This window comes from Culex pipiens, chromosome 3 (assembly GCF_016801865.2).
Source record: "Culex pipiens pallens isolate TS chromosome 3, TS_CPP_V2, whole genome shotgun sequence".
Lineage (NCBI taxonomy): Eukaryota > Metazoa > Arthropoda > Insecta > Diptera > Culicidae > Culex > Culex pipiens.
The window spans coordinates 169,068,504-169,089,542 of NC_068939.1; the positions used below are offsets into that span (position 1 = coordinate 169,068,504).

The 21,039-nt window shown below is 37.7% G+C and overlaps 2 protein-coding genes across 2 annotated transcripts; both read left to right on the top strand.

Annotated features, from left to right (window-relative positions):
* Window positions 1-5,707: 5,707 nt before the first annotated feature.
* On the top strand, window positions 5,708-7,608 carry LOC120426343 (uncharacterized). The gene is made up of 4 exons (XM_039591104.2): window positions 5,708-5,997; window positions 6,066-6,152; window positions 6,212-6,895; window positions 6,960-7,608. The coding sequence occupies exons 1-4, from the start codon at window positions 5,967-5,969 to the stop codon at window positions 7,133-7,135; spliced, it is 978 nt and encodes a 325-aa protein (XP_039447038.1). The 5' UTR covers window positions 5,708-5,966; the 3' UTR covers window positions 7,136-7,608.
* An 8,791-nt stretch (window positions 7,609-16,399) lies between these two features.
* Window positions 16,400-20,366, top strand: LOC120426335 (uncharacterized). Its single transcript, XM_039591095.2, has 2 exons — window positions 16,400-16,650; window positions 16,720-20,366. The coding sequence occupies exons 1-2, from the start codon at window positions 16,483-16,485 to the stop codon at window positions 17,134-17,136; spliced, it is 585 nt and encodes a 194-aa protein (XP_039447029.1). The 5' UTR covers window positions 16,400-16,482; the 3' UTR covers window positions 17,137-20,366.
* Window positions 20,367-21,039: the final 673 nt, after the last annotated feature.

Here is a 21,039-nt window from a genome sequence, read left to right on the forward strand (position 1 = left end):
TAGTTTTCATTGTATTCTTTAAAAAAAAATGCTTTCAATAATTTAGATGTTTAGAAGTCAACTATGTAAGTTTCTTTCTGTCAAGAAAGGTTACAAAGTTGATGTTTTCAAAATTGATTTAAAAATCCCTTTTAACCCCTCTGTGGTCTTACATCAATGTATGTAGATTATATAAGGCTAGGCGAGTTTCACAGCTGTAAAAAATCGGTTAGCACAAAACCCAGATTTTAAATAGAGATTAAAAAAAAAGATGATTTTTTTTCTGTATACTTTACATACCTAGTCACGACGTTCTACCAGCTGGATTCTAGCTTGGATGGGGTCCAAGAGGAACTATTCCTCTGAAGGGTGCAAGATGATTCGAGGCCTCTAGTCTTGCCTAGAAGCAGATTTACAAAGTAAAGTAAAATCAACTGTCAAACTGAACTGAATTTTCAGTAAGCACAAATTGTCAAACAATACTAAATTTTGAGTAATTTTGATCTCGATGTTTTGCATTTCATTCGACAATCAAATAGACAGGCAGAGCAAACTACATAAATCAAAAATAGATTTTTGATCGGTTTACACCTGAACAATCTTGAAATTATTTATGCAGATTAGTGATTCCTCTCGTTCCCTTATTCCCTTGAGAATTTGGTGTGGCAGAAATTTGATTTTTTTTTTTGAAATTAAATATGTCTTTATTGAATCTTCTTATAATAATTACATTTCTTTTACATGCTAAGTGGTATGGCCTAATGCTCTTCATCTTTGTTGTATTTTTCGTTTTATTATTAACTGATCACATTTATTTTATTTACTTCAAATTGTTTTACATTATTGCATTGAATCGAATACATTTGGGTAAAAAAGAAAAAAAAATCACTTTAACAACTAATCCTAACCTAAAACAAAAAAAAAAATTCATTGAAATATTCAAAATCACTAGAACGAGTAAACTACGAACCTAGCTACGAACTGTATTTTAAGATGAATGCTCCAAGAGTTCTTACTTGTTCCTGACGAGTTTTGCAACCACGCAGTGTTGTTGTCATCTCGATGAAAATGTTCAAAAGTTCTTGTGGTGAAAACAGGTCACTGCTGCCTTCACCCGTTGATGTTGGTTGGTTTTCTCTCGGTTGCTGACTGAAGCCTGGAGGTGTTGTATTCTCTGCAACTCTTTGCCGCTGATTCAACGGCAATGGCTTCAGATTTGGAACCACTCGAACAGATCCTGCTCCTGGTGACGCCAAAGCAGGAAAATCCACGTCCGTGTATGCTGGTGGTGTTTTGCGACGGTTTGGTTGGTGCCTCGTCGTCGCTTGCTGCCGATTTTTTACAAACTCAGCTCGTTTTGGGCAGCTTCGATTCTTTGGTCGAATGGTCGCCGCCGCAATTGAAGCATTTCGCATCGATGTTCTCGTTGATTGTTTCGCAAGCTTGAGTTTTGTGCTCACCTCCGCAGGTTGCACAACGACTCTTGATGAAACAGTTCCTTGCACCATGCCCAGACTGCAAGCAGTTCGAACATTGTGTCACGTCACGGTGCACTGGGCGATAACGTTCCCAAGTCACGATGATGTTGAAAATTGCCCGAACTGCTTTCAGCTCAGACGGCGTTGTCGATCCTTTCTCGAGATGAACCAGGTACAGTTGATCACGATACTTGATGTCCTTGTTGTGTCTCGTCATCTTGAAGACTTCGATCACGTTCAACTTAAGAGTTTTGAGCTCTTCTTTCAGCACACTCACATCCATGTCGTACAGTCCTCGGAGGACCTGTTTCATAGGGCGTTTACCTGGATCGTCATGGCTGTAGTATTCAATCTTTGTGTTTTTCAGGAAATCCCGAACGTAGTTGTAATCCTTTCTGGTAGGTAGCAGAATTTTGAGTCCATCAGCACACAAGCGAATGGAAGCTCGTAAAGCACCAGATTTGATAAACCCGGTCAGCCACTTTTCACAAAAATGGGTGGCAACTTTTCCCGTCGTTCAAATTCTTCCTTCTCGCTCACGTCCACAGGGAGGGTAGCGAACTGGTTTCCAGACGAATTTCGAGCGTCCTTGCTCAAACTGCCTGGCTTTGCAGGTAGCGCTTCGGCATTCTTTAGCTTCTTCAAATCTGCCGATCCTGCTGGTGAGGACCGCCTCTTTTTCTTGCCGTGAGGCATTTTTGCACTTTTTAAGCACTTTTCAGGAGCTAATATCCAGGAGTACCTCACTGATTGGTGTTCCACAAGGGAATGGTGTGTTTTACGGGATAAATCCCGTTTCAACTGCTGAAGGCAAGCCAGTTTTCAATCAAATGGGCTGGAGGCTCCATTTTGAGTATCATTCATTGTTTAGCTCTCATCTTTCGTATATAACTGCTGTTTGGGGTAACGCATGTAACATTCTTATTAACAAAGTTCAAATTGCTCAGAACAAATTCTTATCAAATAATCTTTAACTTGCCAATCCGTAGTCATTCCGTTGATTTGTACACTAAATTCAAAAATATTTATCCTGTAAGAGGCATTTACATCATTCAATCATGCTGTTTTATTTATTCATGTTGAGCAAATCAAACTCATAGTAATACAAAATTTTAACCCTCCACTCATAATCATTTTACAAGAAACCACGATTCATTACAGCGTCCCAATGTTTCAACTTTAGCTGGCGAACGAAGTATTACGTTTAAAGGTGCTCAATAGCCTGTCCCATTTTGAGGTCATGTCGAGGAATTTCAGGTGCTCACTTCTTAAATGATAGATTATGATGTTAGGAACAATGTTTTCTTAGACAAGAAAAAATAATAAAATACTTTCTCGCACCCCCTAGTCGATTTACTGAAAAAAGTCACTTTTTTGAACAAATTTTCTAAAATCGCTTGGAATCAATACAAAAACTGTTTCGATCAGGTGTGTATTATCTTCAAACGATAGGTTTTTGTCCATGGATTAAGATGCACTATCAATATTGGACGAAAATTTAAGTTTTTGGACTCTCCCAGGCGGATTTGTGTCGAAAAAATCGCATTTTTTCGAAACTTTTTTCAGAAATGTTCATTTAATTTAGGGTAGCCTATTTTTCCCAGTGAAACCAATACATGCAGCTTGTAGGAAATTTCATGGCGAACATTTTTCCCTCTGAGAAAATGCAATTTCGACACTCCAGAGCCCAGATATTTGAGTTTTAGTGAGGAAAAAAGTGCCAATTTTCAAAATTTCTCAGAATTCAGAAGCAAGGCCTACTAATTACACGATGTAGCAAGCATATGTCTCAAAGGTCAGGGTATGCTTTTTATAGTAATTTTGGCCGCTGAATCCGAATCTGAAATCAAATTTCGTGCAAACAGTGATGTTTTGGAGCTACACCCTTTTGGAATGTTATTTGCGTGTTTAAGAGGCAGTTTTTGTAAATATTGCTCGGTTTGTTCTAGAGGTCGTATCAAGGTGCTCCGATTTGGATGAAACTTTCAGCGTTTGTTTGTCTATACATGAGATGAACTCATGCCAAATATGAGCCCTCTAAGACAAAGGGAAGTGGGGTAAAACGGGCATTGAAGTTTGAATTTTCCGCGGATTTCGAATATGACAAAAGTGAGACTAAAAAATGCCGCTATGGATGCCTACAGGACAATAACTAACGTTGTAAAATGTTTGTTATAGAAAAATTGAAAAACTATGAGAAAAACTGCGATTGGCCAAAAAAGTTATTACCGTAGGCTTATAGTCCATGAAATTCCCTAACTTGAACTAAAAGAGTATGGGTGTTGGAGGCTGTTGCAAAAATATATTGAGGTTTAAAAAAAAACAATTTTTAACAGTAATTTGCAAAAGCTATGAGAAAAAGTTAAACCAGTCTTGGATGTCTATGGCTCATTTTGAAGTGCTTCAAAAGACCATTCAAATGCATCTAAGATAGTTGGAATTGATGAAGTTTTACTTAAATGCGAGCAATTTTAAGATTTTTTTATGTTTTTTGGACCTCAATCTTCAATGCCCGTTTTACCCCACTTCCCTTTGTCGTAGAGGGCTCATATTAGGTTTTACGCCGACTCGATTTGGAGGTTAGAAAGGAGTGCACTGTTCACATGGACTTTGCACAGTTCGATGCGGTCGTCGATTTTGTTCGGGGAAATTCGTCGACAATCGACGAAGACCATGTAAACAGTGCACACGAGCTGTCAAATGACGTCACGGTGTAAAACCTAATTTGGCATGAGTTCATCTCATGTATAGACAAACAAACGCTGAAAGTTTCATCCAAATCGGAGCACCTTGATACGACCTCTAGAACAAACCGAGCAATATTTACAAAAACTGCCTCTTAAACACGCAAATAACATTCCAAAAGGGTGTAGCTCCAAAACATCACTGTTTGCACGAAATTTGATTTCAGATTCGGATTCAGCGGCCAAAATTACTATAAAAAAGCATACCCTGACCTTTGAGACATATGCTTGCTACATCGTGTAATTAGTAGGCCTTGCTTCTGAATTCTGAGAAATTTTGAAAATTGGCACTTTTTTCCTCACTAAAACTCAAATATCTGGGCTCTGGAGTGTCGAAATTGCATTTTCTCAGAGGGAAAAATGTTCGCCATGAAATTTCCTACAAGCTGCATGTATTGGTTTCACTGGGAAAAATAGGCTACCCTAAATTAAATGAACATTTCTGAAAAAAGTTTCGAAAAAATGCGATTTTTTCGACACAAATCCGCCTGGGAGAGTCCAAAAACTTAAATTTTCGTCCAATATTGATAGTGCATCTTAATCCATGGACAAAAACCTATCGTTTGAAGATAATACACACCTGATCGAAACAGTTTTTGTATTGATTCCAAGCGATTTTAGAAAATTTGTTCAAAAAAGTGACTTTTTTCAGTAAATCGACTAGGGGGTGCGAGAAAGTATTTTATTATTTTTTCTTGTCTAAGAAAACATTGTTCCTAACATCATAATCTATCATTTAAGAAGTGAGCACCTGAAATTCCTCGACATGACCTCAAAATGGGACAGGCTAGTGCTCAATTGTATAACTTTTTTTCAAATAAGTTTGGTGATTGCTTAAGCCTATCTATTTTCAAAAAACAGCTAACCAATTTCCTGTCTGAACCGGCTATCCTAGAGAAACTTCTCAAATCCTACGATTTCCAGATTTATTAATTTCTTTTTTTTTCTTTTTTCTTGCTTCCATTTCGTAACTCAATTGAACTCTTGATTGAACTGATACTGTTATTCTGCTTGTTTTTTTTTTAACGTTGAATTATTTGATCCTGCTTTGCCTTTTCTTTCTTTTGTTCCTTTTCAGATGATTCAGCCAGGAGTGTAGGAGTCCAGCTCAACCGAGCTCCTCGCGAAGATGGAGCTCTGGGTCCAGCCGTGTTATTTGTATTTTGTTACTCATGTATTTATGTTTTGTATTATGTGTTTACAAAAAGAAGTAGGTTTTTGGTGCCACTGCTTTGGTGGCTTTTCCTGCCTTAAAAAAAAAGAAAATAAATTCAAATTCAATTCAAAATTCAAATTCAATAATCTAATCTGATTTTTGATTTGAGCATTTTTATTTTTTTTCCCAGACTAATATCCATTGGCCCCTTTACAATGTTCTGCTTGAAATTCCCTGAACAAAACCACTAAACATAAACTTTCTGCTCGGGCATCGACTGGGCCTTTTTGCTCGCACTCGCGTGCACGCGAATGTTTTGCTTGTCAGATATCTCCTCATCTGTCAAACTTGTGGACGACTCCGCACAAAAATTGCGAAAAAGTTCCCGAAACGGCCGCTTCGGTTTCGGTTCCGTCGGAGATATTCCAACGTCCCACAATCCAGATATTGCGTGGACCGTGCGGTATGTGCGCGTCGCGTTGACTAGGCCACACTTCCGAGGAAGTCTGCGGGTGGGTGCGGTTCCGGAAGAGAGGTGCGCGTTTGTTTACCTTCGCAAGAGGAACGGAGTGTTTTGGATTTTTTTAGGGTCTTGGGAAGACACGCAGGATGGACAATTGCCATAACTATGCCACGACCTGTGAGTAGACTAGGAGGAGGTGGGTTGTGAGTTTTGATTGATTTGTTATTTGGTTGGTCTTTTTGCAGCCAAGAAGAGGAGGATTCCCATTTCGGACGACATTCACATAATCATCAAAAAGTTCCGGGACAAGGACAAGCACGACGAGAAGCCTTGTGAGTTGGGGGCTAACTGGATTGTGGGGGCGATGGTACTAAATGACTGTTTTTTTCAGCAACTTCCGGCGATCATGACTACGACGACGAACATAGCATGGACTCGGAAGAGCTAAAGCGGGTTCGCCAGCAGGAGCCTTCTTCGTCGTGCGTGACGGCCAGCACTTCATCCAGCAACAGCAGCGGGACGCTTGCGGGCGGTTCTACGACGGTGGTGACGACCGGCGGAGCGTTCTCCGGAGGCACTGGAATCACGATTCAGCAGCAGCAGCTCCAACAACCGGCGTCCTCCCAGTCGGATGACATCAAGCTGATCTTGAAAAAGTTGTCCAACATCGAGGAGCTGCTGAAGGTGGTGGCCGAGCAGAGCTTTAACCGGCTAGCGGCCCTCAAGCAGGAAACTCCCGGCGCTTCCGGTGTCGTCACGAATCCGGCGGCGGCAGGGCTGGGCCTGATTGCGGCCGAGTCGAGCTGCATGAACGTGGTGCAGGAACCGACGTTCAAGTTCCCGCTGCGAACCCTCAAGGAACTGATCGAACTGAACAAGGGCATCTGCAGCGACGAAAGTCTGTACAATAAGCTGTTTGAGTATCTCACCAAAATCAAGCTGGAATGTGATGAAAACATCGTGATGAACGCGCTCAGCATGCTGATCAGCGACGAGGTGCTGGACGCGGTCACCTGGGACGGTGGCAAAAAGTTCAAGCTGTCCTCGCTGGTCATCTTCAGCGATTCGCTGTACGGTGAGTAAAAGGCAATCCCCCAAACCAACGAAACCAAACTAATCCCCCACCCTCAAATTCCCAGTCGCCTGGTTCAAGGACCGGCTCAAGTACGACGAGTACGTGGCCGAGATGAAGGATGCCATCGAAAAGTCGCACAAGCGGTTCGCCAAGACGAAGGCGAAAAAATCAACCTCCCAGCAGCAGCCCCAAACGTTGACCCTGACGACGGCCAGCGATGGCCAGCTGTTTCTGGCGTAGTACGGGACGGGACAATTGTGATTACTTTTCTCTCTCTACCGAAGGCGGCGTCGCGGCGAAAGGTAGGCACTTTTAGTTGAGAAACTGATGTAGAATATGGTAGTGACCACCCTCCTCCTCCCCCTCGTTCCCCTCCCTGAAAAACTTTCGCAAGAAAGCACCACACCTCTCCCACGTTTGTTTTACACCAAACTCACCAAACACCAACACATTTAATCAATATAATCAAACGATTTTTGTTTCGGGACAAATTTGGAACATTTTTAGAGAGCAGAGCAGGAAATAAAAAAAACCGAACCGAAAGTTTCAATGTTTTCAGTTTCTGGGTTGAACTTTGTAGCCAAGTGTGATTAATGAATACAAAACAAAACAAGAAAAAAGATAAAACGCGAAAGTACTATTGAAGATTTTGAAAAATTGCTTAACAAATACACACACAAAAAACACATGATTAATAAAAAGAAAATATTAAACCTTAAACGACTATGTGCGCGATTGTAGGTTGTGAAATGGGTCCATTTTTGTGTTTGAGTTGCCGTTCATTTTTTATTTATTTTTTCGAAGGGAGACATTGGGCCATACAAAAATGCTGAAATTCATATGACCCAATGTATTAGTACCAACCCGTAATTGCTACTCCGTTATTGCAACATCTAATTGACACGATCGCGATTCTCCAGATTTTTTTTCGTCGGCATGCCTTCCGATCAGTGATGATGTAGGGAGGACCTAATCAAGCAATACGGCTTGCTTGTCTCAACCAATGTTGACTTATTTCTATAGAAAAATATATAAACAAAAAAAAAACAACCCCAAAACCACTACGATGCCGGGAACATGATAACCGCGTCGCTTCGATGCTTGCAAACGGTGTGCCTTCCGATTAACGATTATAGAGAAAGAATGGATTTTATCACTGCTAACGAAAAAACAGGACGCCGAAAACAATAGCAATCCTGCCGAGATCAATCACACGTGGCCTGCAATCAACTCTCAATCAATGCTTGAAAAGGGATCTATCACTGAACGGGACGGCTCGATATTCGATAGAACTTTCTGTCAGCGATCATTTCCCATTTCCTGACACACAACGCCTATCATGACCGTCATTGCTTGGCGACGGTCGATGAACGTAAACACGAAGACGAAACGAACGAAAAATGAGCACCACTCAAGCAGCCGCCCGAACGAGACAGCGAGCTCTTTCTCTCGTTTTTGTCTCTCTCTTCCTAGTGTATGCTGCGTGGTGACAGAAATCATATGATTGCTATCATTGGAGAGATGATCGGAACCTCGGTAGAATGTCAAACGACCGCTCTCTAAGCGACTTTTCTCCTAGAGGGAAGTCAATAGGTCTATTCCCGTACTGCAGAATTCTGCAATTCTGCACAAAAACGGCAGCAGAGCGTTCCCGTACTTTTCTGCAACAAAAGTAACTTTTCTCTCAGGCAGAACTTCTGCAGTGAGAGAGGTAGAAGTTGCAGCAAAACCGTTCCCGTACTTTTCTGCAAGCTCTCTCTTCTCTTTCTAGTTGAAAAGTTACTGCAATTTGGTGTGATGGATGTTGAGTACACGCTTACATAAAATTTGCAAGTTTTATGAAATCAAGCATTTTATTATTAGTTGTAATAATAAATGATTTTGGGGTAGTTTTTTTTTATGTCGGATTTTATTGAGAACGTTTTTTTTAACGTTTATTTTATTATTGATAGCTGATAAAAATTGATAACTTAAGCCATTGTATTACTGCACGGCTAGTACCTCAACAAAAAAATTGTACTATAAAAACATTTTTTTAAACTGTTGCAAGACACATTTCTTGAGTTTAATAATTTAAATAAATATTTGTTTAGGAATAATTTTTGATAATAAATTGATTTTGAATATACTAAATATAATAGGTAAATTCAATTGGCAAATAATAAATGCTACCAATTTGTATTCTTATATGAACAAACAACATTGATGTAATTTTGTCGAAATTAAAATTCTGAAATTCTTACTTAAATTCCTAAATTCTCAAATTATTAAATTCTTAAGTTCATAAATTCTTAAATTCTTCGCCATCTTGAATCATAAAACACACATTTTTTGGAGTCATATTTTAGGTTAGAAACTTAAATTTAGAGGATCGAGAGATTGGAAATTTGGACTGTTTCTATTTTATTTATGTTTGAGTTTTAACATTTTTGATTAACAGAGTTTTTTTTTATTTTACCTATTTTCGAAATTATAATTTCCTTAATTTTCTATCTTATTATGTTTAACTGTAGCTTTTGAATTTTTGGTGTTCTGAACTCATAAATATTCAAACTTTCGTTTTTTTTTATTTCGATTTTGTTTCAAAATTTAGATTCTTTCGAAATTTTAAACATTTTGAATATTTAGTTTATAATTATTTGAATTTTTAAGCTTTTTATTTGTGATTTTTTTTTCTGATATAATTATTTGCATTTGTTAATTTCTCAAATAGCTGATTTATGTTTTTTGAAAGTTTCTCAATTTGAAAATATTAGTTTTTTTATATATATTTTTTATTATGGATTTCTTAATTTCCAGATTTCTTTATTTAAGTGTTTCAAAAATTTTGAGTTTTTGATTCATTTTTTCAAATTTGTCACCGTTGTTCTTTCATGTGACATCCAGTAATAATTGATTTATGTTATAATGAATAATCATTCAAACAGTTTGCAATTAAAACATGTGTTTTTGGTCCCTTCTATATTTATTAAACGTACCTGCCACTCTCATTAGTTAAATTGTTACCTATTGTAAAAATTTGAGTTGTTTCTAATATTAATTTCTACCTAAGCATAATTTATGTCTAGTTTCTTAATAAATAATACATCCTTGTTTTTTTTAAATAAAATGTTGTATTGCATAAAAAAAAATATCCCTGTTATAGAGGTAAACTTCTCTCAATTACTTTTTTTGTGAACCATTTTTTTATATTTTGAAATAATTAAAAAACTTTAATACCCAATTTGAGTAAACCCACTTAACTGTGTACAATATTGCAGAAAAAGTACTGGAACGCGCTACCCAGGCAAAAGTTTTGCGGTTTCTCGGCTTGCAGAACTTCTGCAAAAGAGAGAGATCAAGAGAGCGAGCTGAAAAGTACGGGAACGTGCTGCAAAAAAGTGACTTATGCTAGCTGCAGAATTCTGCAGAAGCTGCAGAAATTCTGCAATTCTGCAAGTACGGGAATAGACCTAATGATTGTGTGAGTGACTTTGCGTAGCACTCATTCCTTTGTGTGTGAAACGAACAAAAGTAGAATGTAAAAATCAGGTTGTCGTGGTGAAGACGATTGGAGTATTCTGTCAGCTATCATAAACAAAGTCGAAATTTCGCAAGCCCTGACTCTCAATTATGGTAATCACTCACCGCATGCAAACGAACAACGACACAAAAGAAATGACCATGAACATGAAAAAACAAGAGTTCGCGTCCTCACTGCCAGCGCACTAAACAAAAAAAAAAGATCTTAAATTTAATAATCGAAAAATTTAAAAAAATAAGATACAAAAAATTACAAAAAAATTAAAATTCAATTTTAAAAAAATATTTTTTTTTTCAATAAATTGTTGTTGCTTGAAATTTTTAATGTACAATGTACAGCACCGCAAACGACCGCAAAAATAAAATTTTCGTCAATACTTAAAAATTTTGGAAACTTATGATTTCAAATCATCAAGATAGGTGTATAATGCACTTTAAAACACTTTTTTGTCTTCCTCATCTCAATGGGAAAGGCTATAAAATCACTCAAAAAACGAACTTCTTAATTTGACCTCCTAGACCCACCTTCACCTATCGACTCAGAATCAAATGTCAAATGTCTGTGTGTGTGGTGGGATGTTGATCAAAAATTGTCACTCGATTATCTCGGCACTGGCTGAACCAATTTGGTCCGTTTTGGGGCCCCATAATTTGCTATTCAAAATTATAAAGTTTAGTGAATTATTTCAAAAGTTATGTTAAAAAAAACCACTTCAGGCTATATCGGGAATTCGCCAAAATCCACGAAAAATCGGGAATCAGTCGGGAATTTTGATTTTTTGTTAGAAAGTCGGGAAAAGTCTGAAATTCCAAGTATCCTTGTTTGAAAAATAATTTATAAATCTTGAATAATATTGAAAAAAAAATTTAATCTTAAACTAAATTCATTCAGTCATTTCAAATATTGTTTCCAAAAATGTTTTATTCCCTTAAACTTTTGTGTGATTATGGGTACCAAAACTATAGATAAAGCTTGACTTTCAGTTTTCAAAAAATTTAAATATCGAAAAAAAATCCAAAGGAAAAAAAAATGGAAAAAAATTTACGCTTTGAAAATATTTCAAAATCTTGAAATTGCAAATATGGCAGGTTAAAAATTGTAATCGAAGTTTTTTTTTAGTTTTTTAAATATTTTTCTGAAGTTTAACGTCTTTTTCCGTTTTGTGCTCTCAAAATTCAAAATTTGTAAAAAGTTCGAAAAGCCTTCATTTTTGATAACAAATTCATTAATAAACGTTATACAATGTATTCTAAATAGCATGTGAAAAAAAAAAACATGTAAATAAAAGACGGGACAAATTTGTATTGGCTTGATTAAATTAATAAGAATTTGTTTGAGTTATTACCCCTGGGCCTTGTAAAGTCAAGGGGCATGATTTGATCCTAGTGCATTAGTTAAAATTTGGGTATACATTCTTTTTTATAAGCACTATGGACACCACTTCATGCTACGAGAACTCGCTTTGCCGCAGCCCCAGGGCTTAAGCGTTGACCGATAAGCTGTCTTCGTGAACTAGGTAGTTCTCCGATAGTGAAAATATCACAATTGCACAAGACACCGCTGCTTCTGTGACTTTTTCACTATCACAATGTGGGATTTAGGTGGGACTTTAGGATAGTACAATTGATTTGTTGCTTAGCATTAGCATTTAAAATAAATCTGTATGCTTTCCAAATCTATTTGATGATAAATTTAGTTGCAATTGTTAAGTTAGAGTAATGCTGTCATTAAACTTTGATGCAGAATACTAGGCATTTGTTTATGTCAAATTGTTCATAGAGTCTCGATCAATCAATAATGTAATGATATCGGACAAAATTCGTTGATCTGTTGAACTAACGGTTTTCGGATTATGGTTGTATTGACCATTGTTGCGAATCGAGGAACTACGGATCTTTTGGCGTAAATGGTCATTTCTTTTTCAAATCGCGATTTCTATCCTATTTGTATATCAGTTCACACATTTTTATTGTTTTTTGATAGAAGTAGTACTGCAACAGTTAAAGGAACGTTTAGTTTTGAACATTAAGTTTAGAGGATTTTAGATTAAAATTTATATTTTCAATCCAAAGTAGTTAGCAAATGAATATTTGGACTTAAATGAATAATTGAATAAGTTGGACTTATGAATAACACACAACTGTGCATTTATTCTAGAGTCAGATCCATACAGCGTCAGTGTTTATTTGGTCGAAGTGTACTAATTCATTGGCAGATCTGATTCTAGTTGTAATGTACGACAAGACTACTGACGGACGTGACAGGACGAGGGCCCAGTTTAGAGGTTTCAACATCAACGATGTGCGGCTAAACCACCCTCCCAAAAAAAAAAAAAAAAAGAATTTGTTTGAGTTATTACAAATAATTTTAAAGAACTTTTGTCTGAAACACTCGTATAAAATAAGTGGTAAAATATGAAGTGTTATCAAGCTGGATGTTTCATTAAAAAAGTTTAAACATTTAAATACTAACTCTTCGATTAATCGACATTGATTCAAAAAGTTCAATGTCAAAAATTACTAAATTTTAAAGAATACTTGGTAAAAATATCTTCTAAACGAATTCATAGATATTTTTAAATTCTTTGAAAGCATAATTACTCTGCCGCTCTAATCTAGTCCGTCCCATATGTATTTTTGTCAAAAATGAGATAAACTTAACAAAAGTTTTAATTTTACATGTACTTTTAGCATATTGAATAAAAAAATAGTGTTTGTTCTAAAAAATCCATATGCAAAATAAAGGCAATTCAGTTCCTCATATAGAAATGTCTCGCAAATCGTTTAAATGGATGCGAAATGATTTGAAATCAACAGAATATGTCTTTAAATATCATTAATTGTTCATTTCTGAAGAAATATTTCAAAATTTAAAAACAAAATACTCCTAACCTTTAGTGACTGTTTTCTGTTGAAATGTACAACCACGTATAGATTAAAATAAAATACATACCGTTATGGCTAATATCTGAACCATAAAATCAGTTATATTTTTTCTTGAATGAATAAGCTTGATCCTGCAGGCCAAGGGTGCATGATACTGATGATACTCGTCGGTTGACACCCAGGCGAGGAACATCCCGGAAGGAGCCCAACTACATCCGTAGTGCTGTTTGGACAAAACAGCATGGCTCTGGTTCCTTGCAAGTGTGTGTGTGTGTGTGCAACCAACCAAACGGGACCACGCGGCCGCTTCTTACAAATTGAGTTGTTTCCATGTATTTTTAGATCTACATTCTATACATGCAAATAACTCGCATAGGCATTTGGAAGGTGTTAGCTCTGCCGAGCTTCGGTGACCCATTTCTACGCTGGCTAGCCAAGCGCGAGGTACTTCAGCTTTATCGACAAGCCCCGCCCTGAAGAACGTTTGCACCAATCGGGTTCAAACGTTATTTAGAACTTCCGAACCCTTGTCAAAAGGACAAGGACCCAGCGCGTATATAGTTGGTAGTAACAGTATTCCTAATTCCAGTCATAGCTCACCAAGTCGCGATGGCCTAGTGGTTAGCATTTTTGCTTACCAATCCAAAGGACGGGGGATCGAACCCCGACTCGAGCGACTTTTGGTTTTTCGTTCATGTTCAGAGTTTCAAGATTTATATTTCCTATACTTTCTCGTTGGGAGCAGATGGGAATCGAACCCAGATCCATTCGCTTACAAAGCGAACACCGTAACCAGTCAGCCACGGCCGCTCCTCTATGGCTCTGGTTCCTTGCAAGTGTCCTATTTTCTTACCTCCACGTTGGCTTGGTTTAGTCATCATTATGACAAGGTGTAACCTAGCTGGTGGCCTGTGGAAACGACTCGTAAACCTTTGACCAGCGAGGGTCAGAGTGGAGACGGCTAAAAGAAAGGGGCGCGTCAATGTGGGAAAGGGAAGTAATTTGTGATTGTAGACGGTATTGTTTTGATTCGCAGTATGTTGAGTCAACTGCTGTGGATGTACCTGAGCATTTCTCTTCTCTTCTTTCCATTTCAGCTAACAGCTATCTTCTGTTTATTTTGTTTTCTGATTTTCTAAAAAGGCTTCTGTTTACTATCTTCCATTTGATTTCGATTTTACTTATTTGATTCTCTTATTTCTCAACGCTTTTCCACTCTATTTTACTGCTGCTGTAACAAACTATCTGCTTTCCCTTAATTTGGTAGCGATGTGAATTTTGTTTATCATGTGCCTTTTCTTTATTTATCTATTTGAATAATTTCTAATATCTTTCTTTTACTATTGATTCTTTACATAGTATATTTCCTTCACTGTCCTTTGTTTTGAAATTTCACCTTTTTCTTAAGCAAGTGAGGTTCGAGCCTTTACTCAATTTATGGAATGACACAAATATTACTATTGTACTTTTGATAAATTTTTGAATAACATGCTTAGGTTCAAAACATTGTAACAAAACACCGCGACAGAAGAAATAGCAACAGATAAACACGACTCAACAACAGGGAATATTTCAGGAGAAAACAATACACAGTAAATAACAATTAGTTTTTGAATTCAAACTAAAAATTAAACAGTTTTTTTGCTTTAATGAAAATTGATAGGCACACTATAAATGGTTAGGCGCTTATACTTACATCAAACCCTACGTAATGTACCACCCCCGGCCGAGTTAAAATGCGTAACCGGAAAAGAAGGTGTGCATGCCTGGCACGAACACTCAAAGCGTGTTCTAGCGTGCTGCTCGTACTGACTCAGAGCAAGGGTGAGATGTAGGTGTAAGGGCAGTGCGTGTTCGTCGGGAACCTGGTGCATAAGATCGGTCAAGGCCCGTTCTTACACTGAAAATTGCGAATTGCGAAATTGCGAACGTTTACCAGCAACGTTGCCAGATTATTTTATGAGAGATCTGTATTTTCTTAAAAATACATCTGTATTTTATCTGTATCATGTCAAAATCAAAGCCATAGAAGAAATTTTTGTACAGCAGATTTAAGCTTTTTAATTATATTAAAACATAATTATGGTACTGAATTGCTGAAATTTTTAAATAGGGGAACTTTACCCTTTCTTAGCCTACTTCTATTATCGGCCTCTCAGCACTTTGATCATGAATTACAGCTTTCGTAAAGTGTTTTTGACTGTTCCAAAGTAATAAATAGCTCAAATAAAAGTGAGCAAGCAACTCTTCATTGTTGACACATCTGAAAATGTTGATTTAATAGCAGAAAACGGCAAAAGTGATGAGAATTGGTCGAACGGCTTAGAGTGATTAAAATGGGTATACTTCCCCTATAATCATTTTTTTTTTAAATCTGTATATACAGATTTTTAAGATTTTTGGGATCGAAAAATCTGTCAAATACAGGTTTATCTGTATATCTGCCATGGCTGTTTACCAGATCGCCTAAAAAAATCCAAAATTTTGCGTTACGTCATAAAAGAACGCTCCCTAAATAGGTGAAACTACCCAAGTAACCATCCAGCACTAAAACAAATCATCACTAAAAGCGCTTTTACAGCTGCGAGCTAATGCTAAAGTGTTTTGACATTTGCATCAAAAGCGCTTTTGCAGCCGATTTGCAGCTGATTTTGGACTTTATATTTCTGATTTCCAGCTGGCCTTTACTGTTGTTGTTCCACCCCTGCAAAATGTCAACAATGTTGGGAGAGGCAAAAATATATATAATAACAATTTCCAATGAAGCATAGCAAATGCATAGTTTCTTCTTTTTTTACATAGGCAAATCATGGAGAAAGTCTCGTCCAAATAAAAATGTACAAAATGGATTTTTTTAAAGGCCCAATAAAATCAAATTTTTATTTTTTGCTTTTTAGCTTGGCTTTTTGGGTGTATTTGAGTACACCTGACTCAAGCCAATTTCAAAATCACACAGAAAGCAAGAAATACAAATTTGGTTTATCTGACTTTCAAAACAGAAACAACAGAAATGTAAATAATAAATATGCGTCACTAAAAAAATGCGAAATTCTAGAGAATTACAAAATTTTCTTTATAACAAAGTAGGCTTTCTTTATACATTTGTCTTTAGACGTGTAGATATTGTTTGCTCCAAATTTCTCGTGCTGTGCAATCTGTTTCCGTATAAAATTCTAAAAATGAATCCTCATCTAGACTCCAAATCTAACGTATGTCCAAAATCTTGTTTCTCGTTTGTACTTCCCTTCCTGTTTTTCAAATGGAATCCCTTGACTGCGATGTGCATCAACCTTCCCTTTTATCAATATTCCTGGATATTTGCGGCTATCAATATGATGGTCAACCTGGTGAGAAGCGACCATTATTTTTTTTTAAATCGCAAATCAATCATGCTCTTCCACCCCCAACGATTCCAGGCCCTCAACTCCTACTTTCTATTCTGGCACCTGGCGGCTCCTCCTCCGCAAGACAACGTGTTCGTGCAGTCGATCGACGTGGGCCGCTTCCACCTGTCCATTCGCATTCCCTGGAACTTTCTCCACGTGGCGCGGATGGTGTACTCGGTGCAGGGTTTAGCCCGGGGGCTGTACTTCCTGCTGGTGGCGGACAATTACGGTCCTCTGCTGGGCAGTGTCGTCACCGGGCCGGCCCTTTTTGCGTTCGATATGGTGATGTCGGCGCGGAACTTCCGCAAGGAGGACTGTGGCTGCCCCGGCGGATGTCGCCAGTACTTTTGGATGCGCACCGTGAAGCATGTGACGGCGGTTCTGCACTGGAGCACCATGTGCTGTTTGCTGTTTGGTCGCTTTGAAGGGTGTGTTCGGGAAGAATGATGAGGGAAAACGGGCTTTTGCTTTTATATATTTTATTGTGTTTTTCATAAATTGTTAGAAAAATTAGTGAACTTTATATGATTTATGCAGTCGTGTGTAGTGCATCACGTTAATACATTTTTGAACAAATGTTTGGATATGGTTTTGGGACACAAAAAACTACTATTTCTGGTGATGACCGCACCTTTTCCCTAGAGAGCCTAGGCTCTCTACTATGTACGGTCAGTGGGGGTGACATTGTGCCATTTTTTTAACAGGATTTGCAATTCCTTTTTGAAAGGAAACTTAAACCTGTTTAAAGGGTTGTGTAGAGGACATCTTTAGAAAACTTTGGTAAAAATCACGTTCCTAGAACAAATCCTGTCATTTTGGAAGCTGTCTAAAGTTGTGGTACGTTTTTGGCCACAAATTACCCCGCAAAAAATCAACCATTTTTTTTGTTGCTTGAAAAGTTCCTAAATAATTGAAAATCTCCACTTCTAATAATGTAACATGTCAATACTATTCCCTCGAAAAAGTAGCACTGTTGGATGATTTGTTTTGAAGTTTTGACCGGTTTGTTTAATTCGAGCGTCTTTTTTCATTTGACATTTGTTTTAAAAAGGTTGGCATTGTTGTTAGTAGTGTTAATCAAATTCCACTATATTTTTGGAAAATGTTGGTAAAATATCTAAGAATAATCCTTCGTTTACAGTTTTTCGATATCATTTAAATTGTTTTTGTTATTTAGAAATTACGAGGTGTGTGTGTGTGTGTGTGTGTGTGTGTGTGTGTGTGTGTGTGTGTGCAACCAACCAAACAGGACCACGCGGCCGCTTCTTACAAATTGAGTTGTTTCCATGTATTTTTAGATCTACATTCTATACATGCAAATAACTCGCATAGACATTTGGAAGGTGACCCATAGGGGGATGGCGTCGCTATTTTTAGACCACGTTTTCCACTTTTTCTCATTGAAACCGACTACTCTATCGACTTCATTTTGCTGGGCGAGATAGGACGTCGTCTATTTTTAGACGATGACTCAGCACTTTTCCACTCTTGCACTTAAAAAAAACCAGATGGCAGCACGATGTAACGCCACGTCCCTATTTCTACGCTGGCTAGCCGGGCGCGAGGTACTTCTGCTTTATCGACAAGCCCCGCTCTGAAGAACGTTTGCACCAATCGGGTTCAAACGTTATTTAGAACTTCCGAACCCTTGTCAAATGGACAAGGACCCAGCGCGTATATAGTTGGTAGGTACAGTATTCCTAATTCCAGTTATAGCTCACCAAGTCGCGATGGCCTAGTGGTTAGCATCGAACCCCACCTCGAGTGACTTTGATTTTTCGTTCATGTTCAGAGTTTCAAGTTTTATATCTCCTATACTTTCTCGTTGGGAGCAGATGGGAATCGAACCCAGGATCATTCACTTACAAAGCGAACACCGTAACCAGTCAGCCACGGCCGCTCCTGTTATTTAGAAATTACGAGAGGTGTATCGTTTTTTTGACCCATAGCCAGCCCCACTGACGGTACCTATTTTTTTCTCTGAACAGTTTTGTTATTGTTATAAACAATATAAGAAGAACGAACGCCATTTTGTGCAGCTCACAAAATTCGTTTCCAATCCTGAGGTATTCAATAAAAACCGAATAAACTCCGTGCATTGTTGTCACTCTTCAAATGGATCAAGTCTCAATCTTGTCGTGCTTGACACACCCTGAAAATTGATGTAAGTGCGACAACTGGCCAAAGGGATTTCAGGCCAGAACGCGTTTGACACACGTACAAACCCGACTACCGTAAACAATTGTAATTATAACTCGGGACTCCGGAAACCAAACTTCGGGACAGTGCACAGAATGGTCAACCAAACAAAACGTGTTTGTTTTTGATTACACTATGTGCTCATTTTTTTTTGTTAATTTAAGCTCAAACATTAAAACTTGTTTCTCTCGGAACGCACAGTGGGCAAAAACGGGTGAAAAAACGGATCTTTTGATGCCGTCAGTTGCTGCCTGTCAAAAGTATCATTTTTAATGTAAAAAATTACGAGGAATCGATTGGTGGTACTCTCATTAGCGGCAAATGACGGGAAGTGGTCCATTTTACCCCATTTTGCCTTTTTTTGGGTGTTTTTCTCGAATATCTTCAACTGCCGTAGTTTGCCGCACTTTTAAAGTATCTTATTTTATTTAAAAAATCACGAGAAATCGATTGATGATACTCTCAATGGCGGCAAATGACGGCAAGGGCCCATTTTGCCCCATTTAACCCCTTTTAATGTGTTTTTCGTAAATATCTTGAAATTACATTATTTCCTACAGTTTGAACGTATATATATACGTATATTGACCGCTGTATCTTCACAAGAATTGGGCTTAGGACATTGGTCAATATGGAGACTTTTATGTAAAATTGTCTGGAGATCGATTCCCACTATCGGTTTTTGAAAATTTTGACGTTTAGACCACTTTTCAAAAAAAAAACAGTTTTAGTAAATGATTTTTGTATTTTTTTAGGAGAGACTTACCATCCTGCATTTTTCGTGAGTCTTTTTGTCACATTTTAGGCTATTTTCACAAAAAGTTTGAGCGAAAAAATTCGTCAAATTTCCTACAAGTTTGTCTTTGACCACTTTTTGATACGATGTAACGGCTCAGAGATACAGCAATATTTAAATTACAAAATACAAACATATTTAAAACCCTTACGCCCTTCTCAAATGTCATTATCGAGTGCAACTGGCTCCATATACACAAAAATGGCCTATATAGGCCTAGGATAACATGTCCGAAAAGTTTCATTGAAATCGGAGAGGGTCGTGTACAAAAGTACCAGAAAAATTCCTGATTTGAGCTGGAATTGCTCTCTAGTAAGTAAAGAAAAAACGAAGTTCCTTTTTTCTACAAGGACTTCGCCGCCCTGGGCTCCTAAGTGTATGAAGCACGGCACGGTGCGAAAGCCCCGAATACCCATTGTTTGAGATCGATAGTTGCGCCCTCTACCCTATATATTAGATTAGTTTCAGGATGAATCGGAACACCCATATTGACACAAAGAATTTAAAGACCTGCGCGGGATTCGAACCAGCAACCTCTGGATTGTGAGTCAGGTGCGATTCACAAATTTTTTTTGTGGTAATCAGAATTGCCTTTCAGTAGGATTTTTCTTAATCGCATCGCTTTTTTGTAAAACAAGCATACTGCATATTCTGTTGTCGAACGCTGAAATGAAAAGACGTTGTTTTATTTATTTATCTTTAAAAATTCAACGTTTAGTTTACCATTAGAGTCATTGGCGATGCATTATGCATCCAAAGTAGATTTTATGAAGCTGAAAATAAACAATTATTCATTATCTAGCGAGTCCACGGCAAACCAGCATGATCCACCTCAAAAGTGTTCCGATTTGGCTCAAATTTGACATGATTAGGGTGGTCCAAAATATGGCGTTTGTTACGATTTTCGCAAAAAAAAAACAAAAGATCATACCTCCCAAACGGTTGAACCAGTTTTAGCTTGCACGTTTTCGAAGAAAAGTGATAAGTTGGACTTGTAATGAAACATACTAACTTACTTCTCAACAACATTGCGCTCATTGGTGGAAGAACGCTTCCCTTCAGGCGAGCAAAAATTTATCAAATGCCATTTTTTGGGTCACCGGATAGGAAACTTGAACCAAATCTGAGCATTTGTTATTTGGATCCTGCTGGTTTGATGTGGAATCGCTGTATTATTACGTCAATGTGATTTGTAAATGTTTTCGACGTTTTCTAATGTATGTTACCTTGAGGGGGGTTTTTACGGCTCTCTGGAATATTTGTCATTGTAGCATAGTTGCTACTCCGTTTAATTGACCTTCAAAAATTGCTCCATGGACCACTGATGAAAAGTAGGAACCAATCATCACAACTTC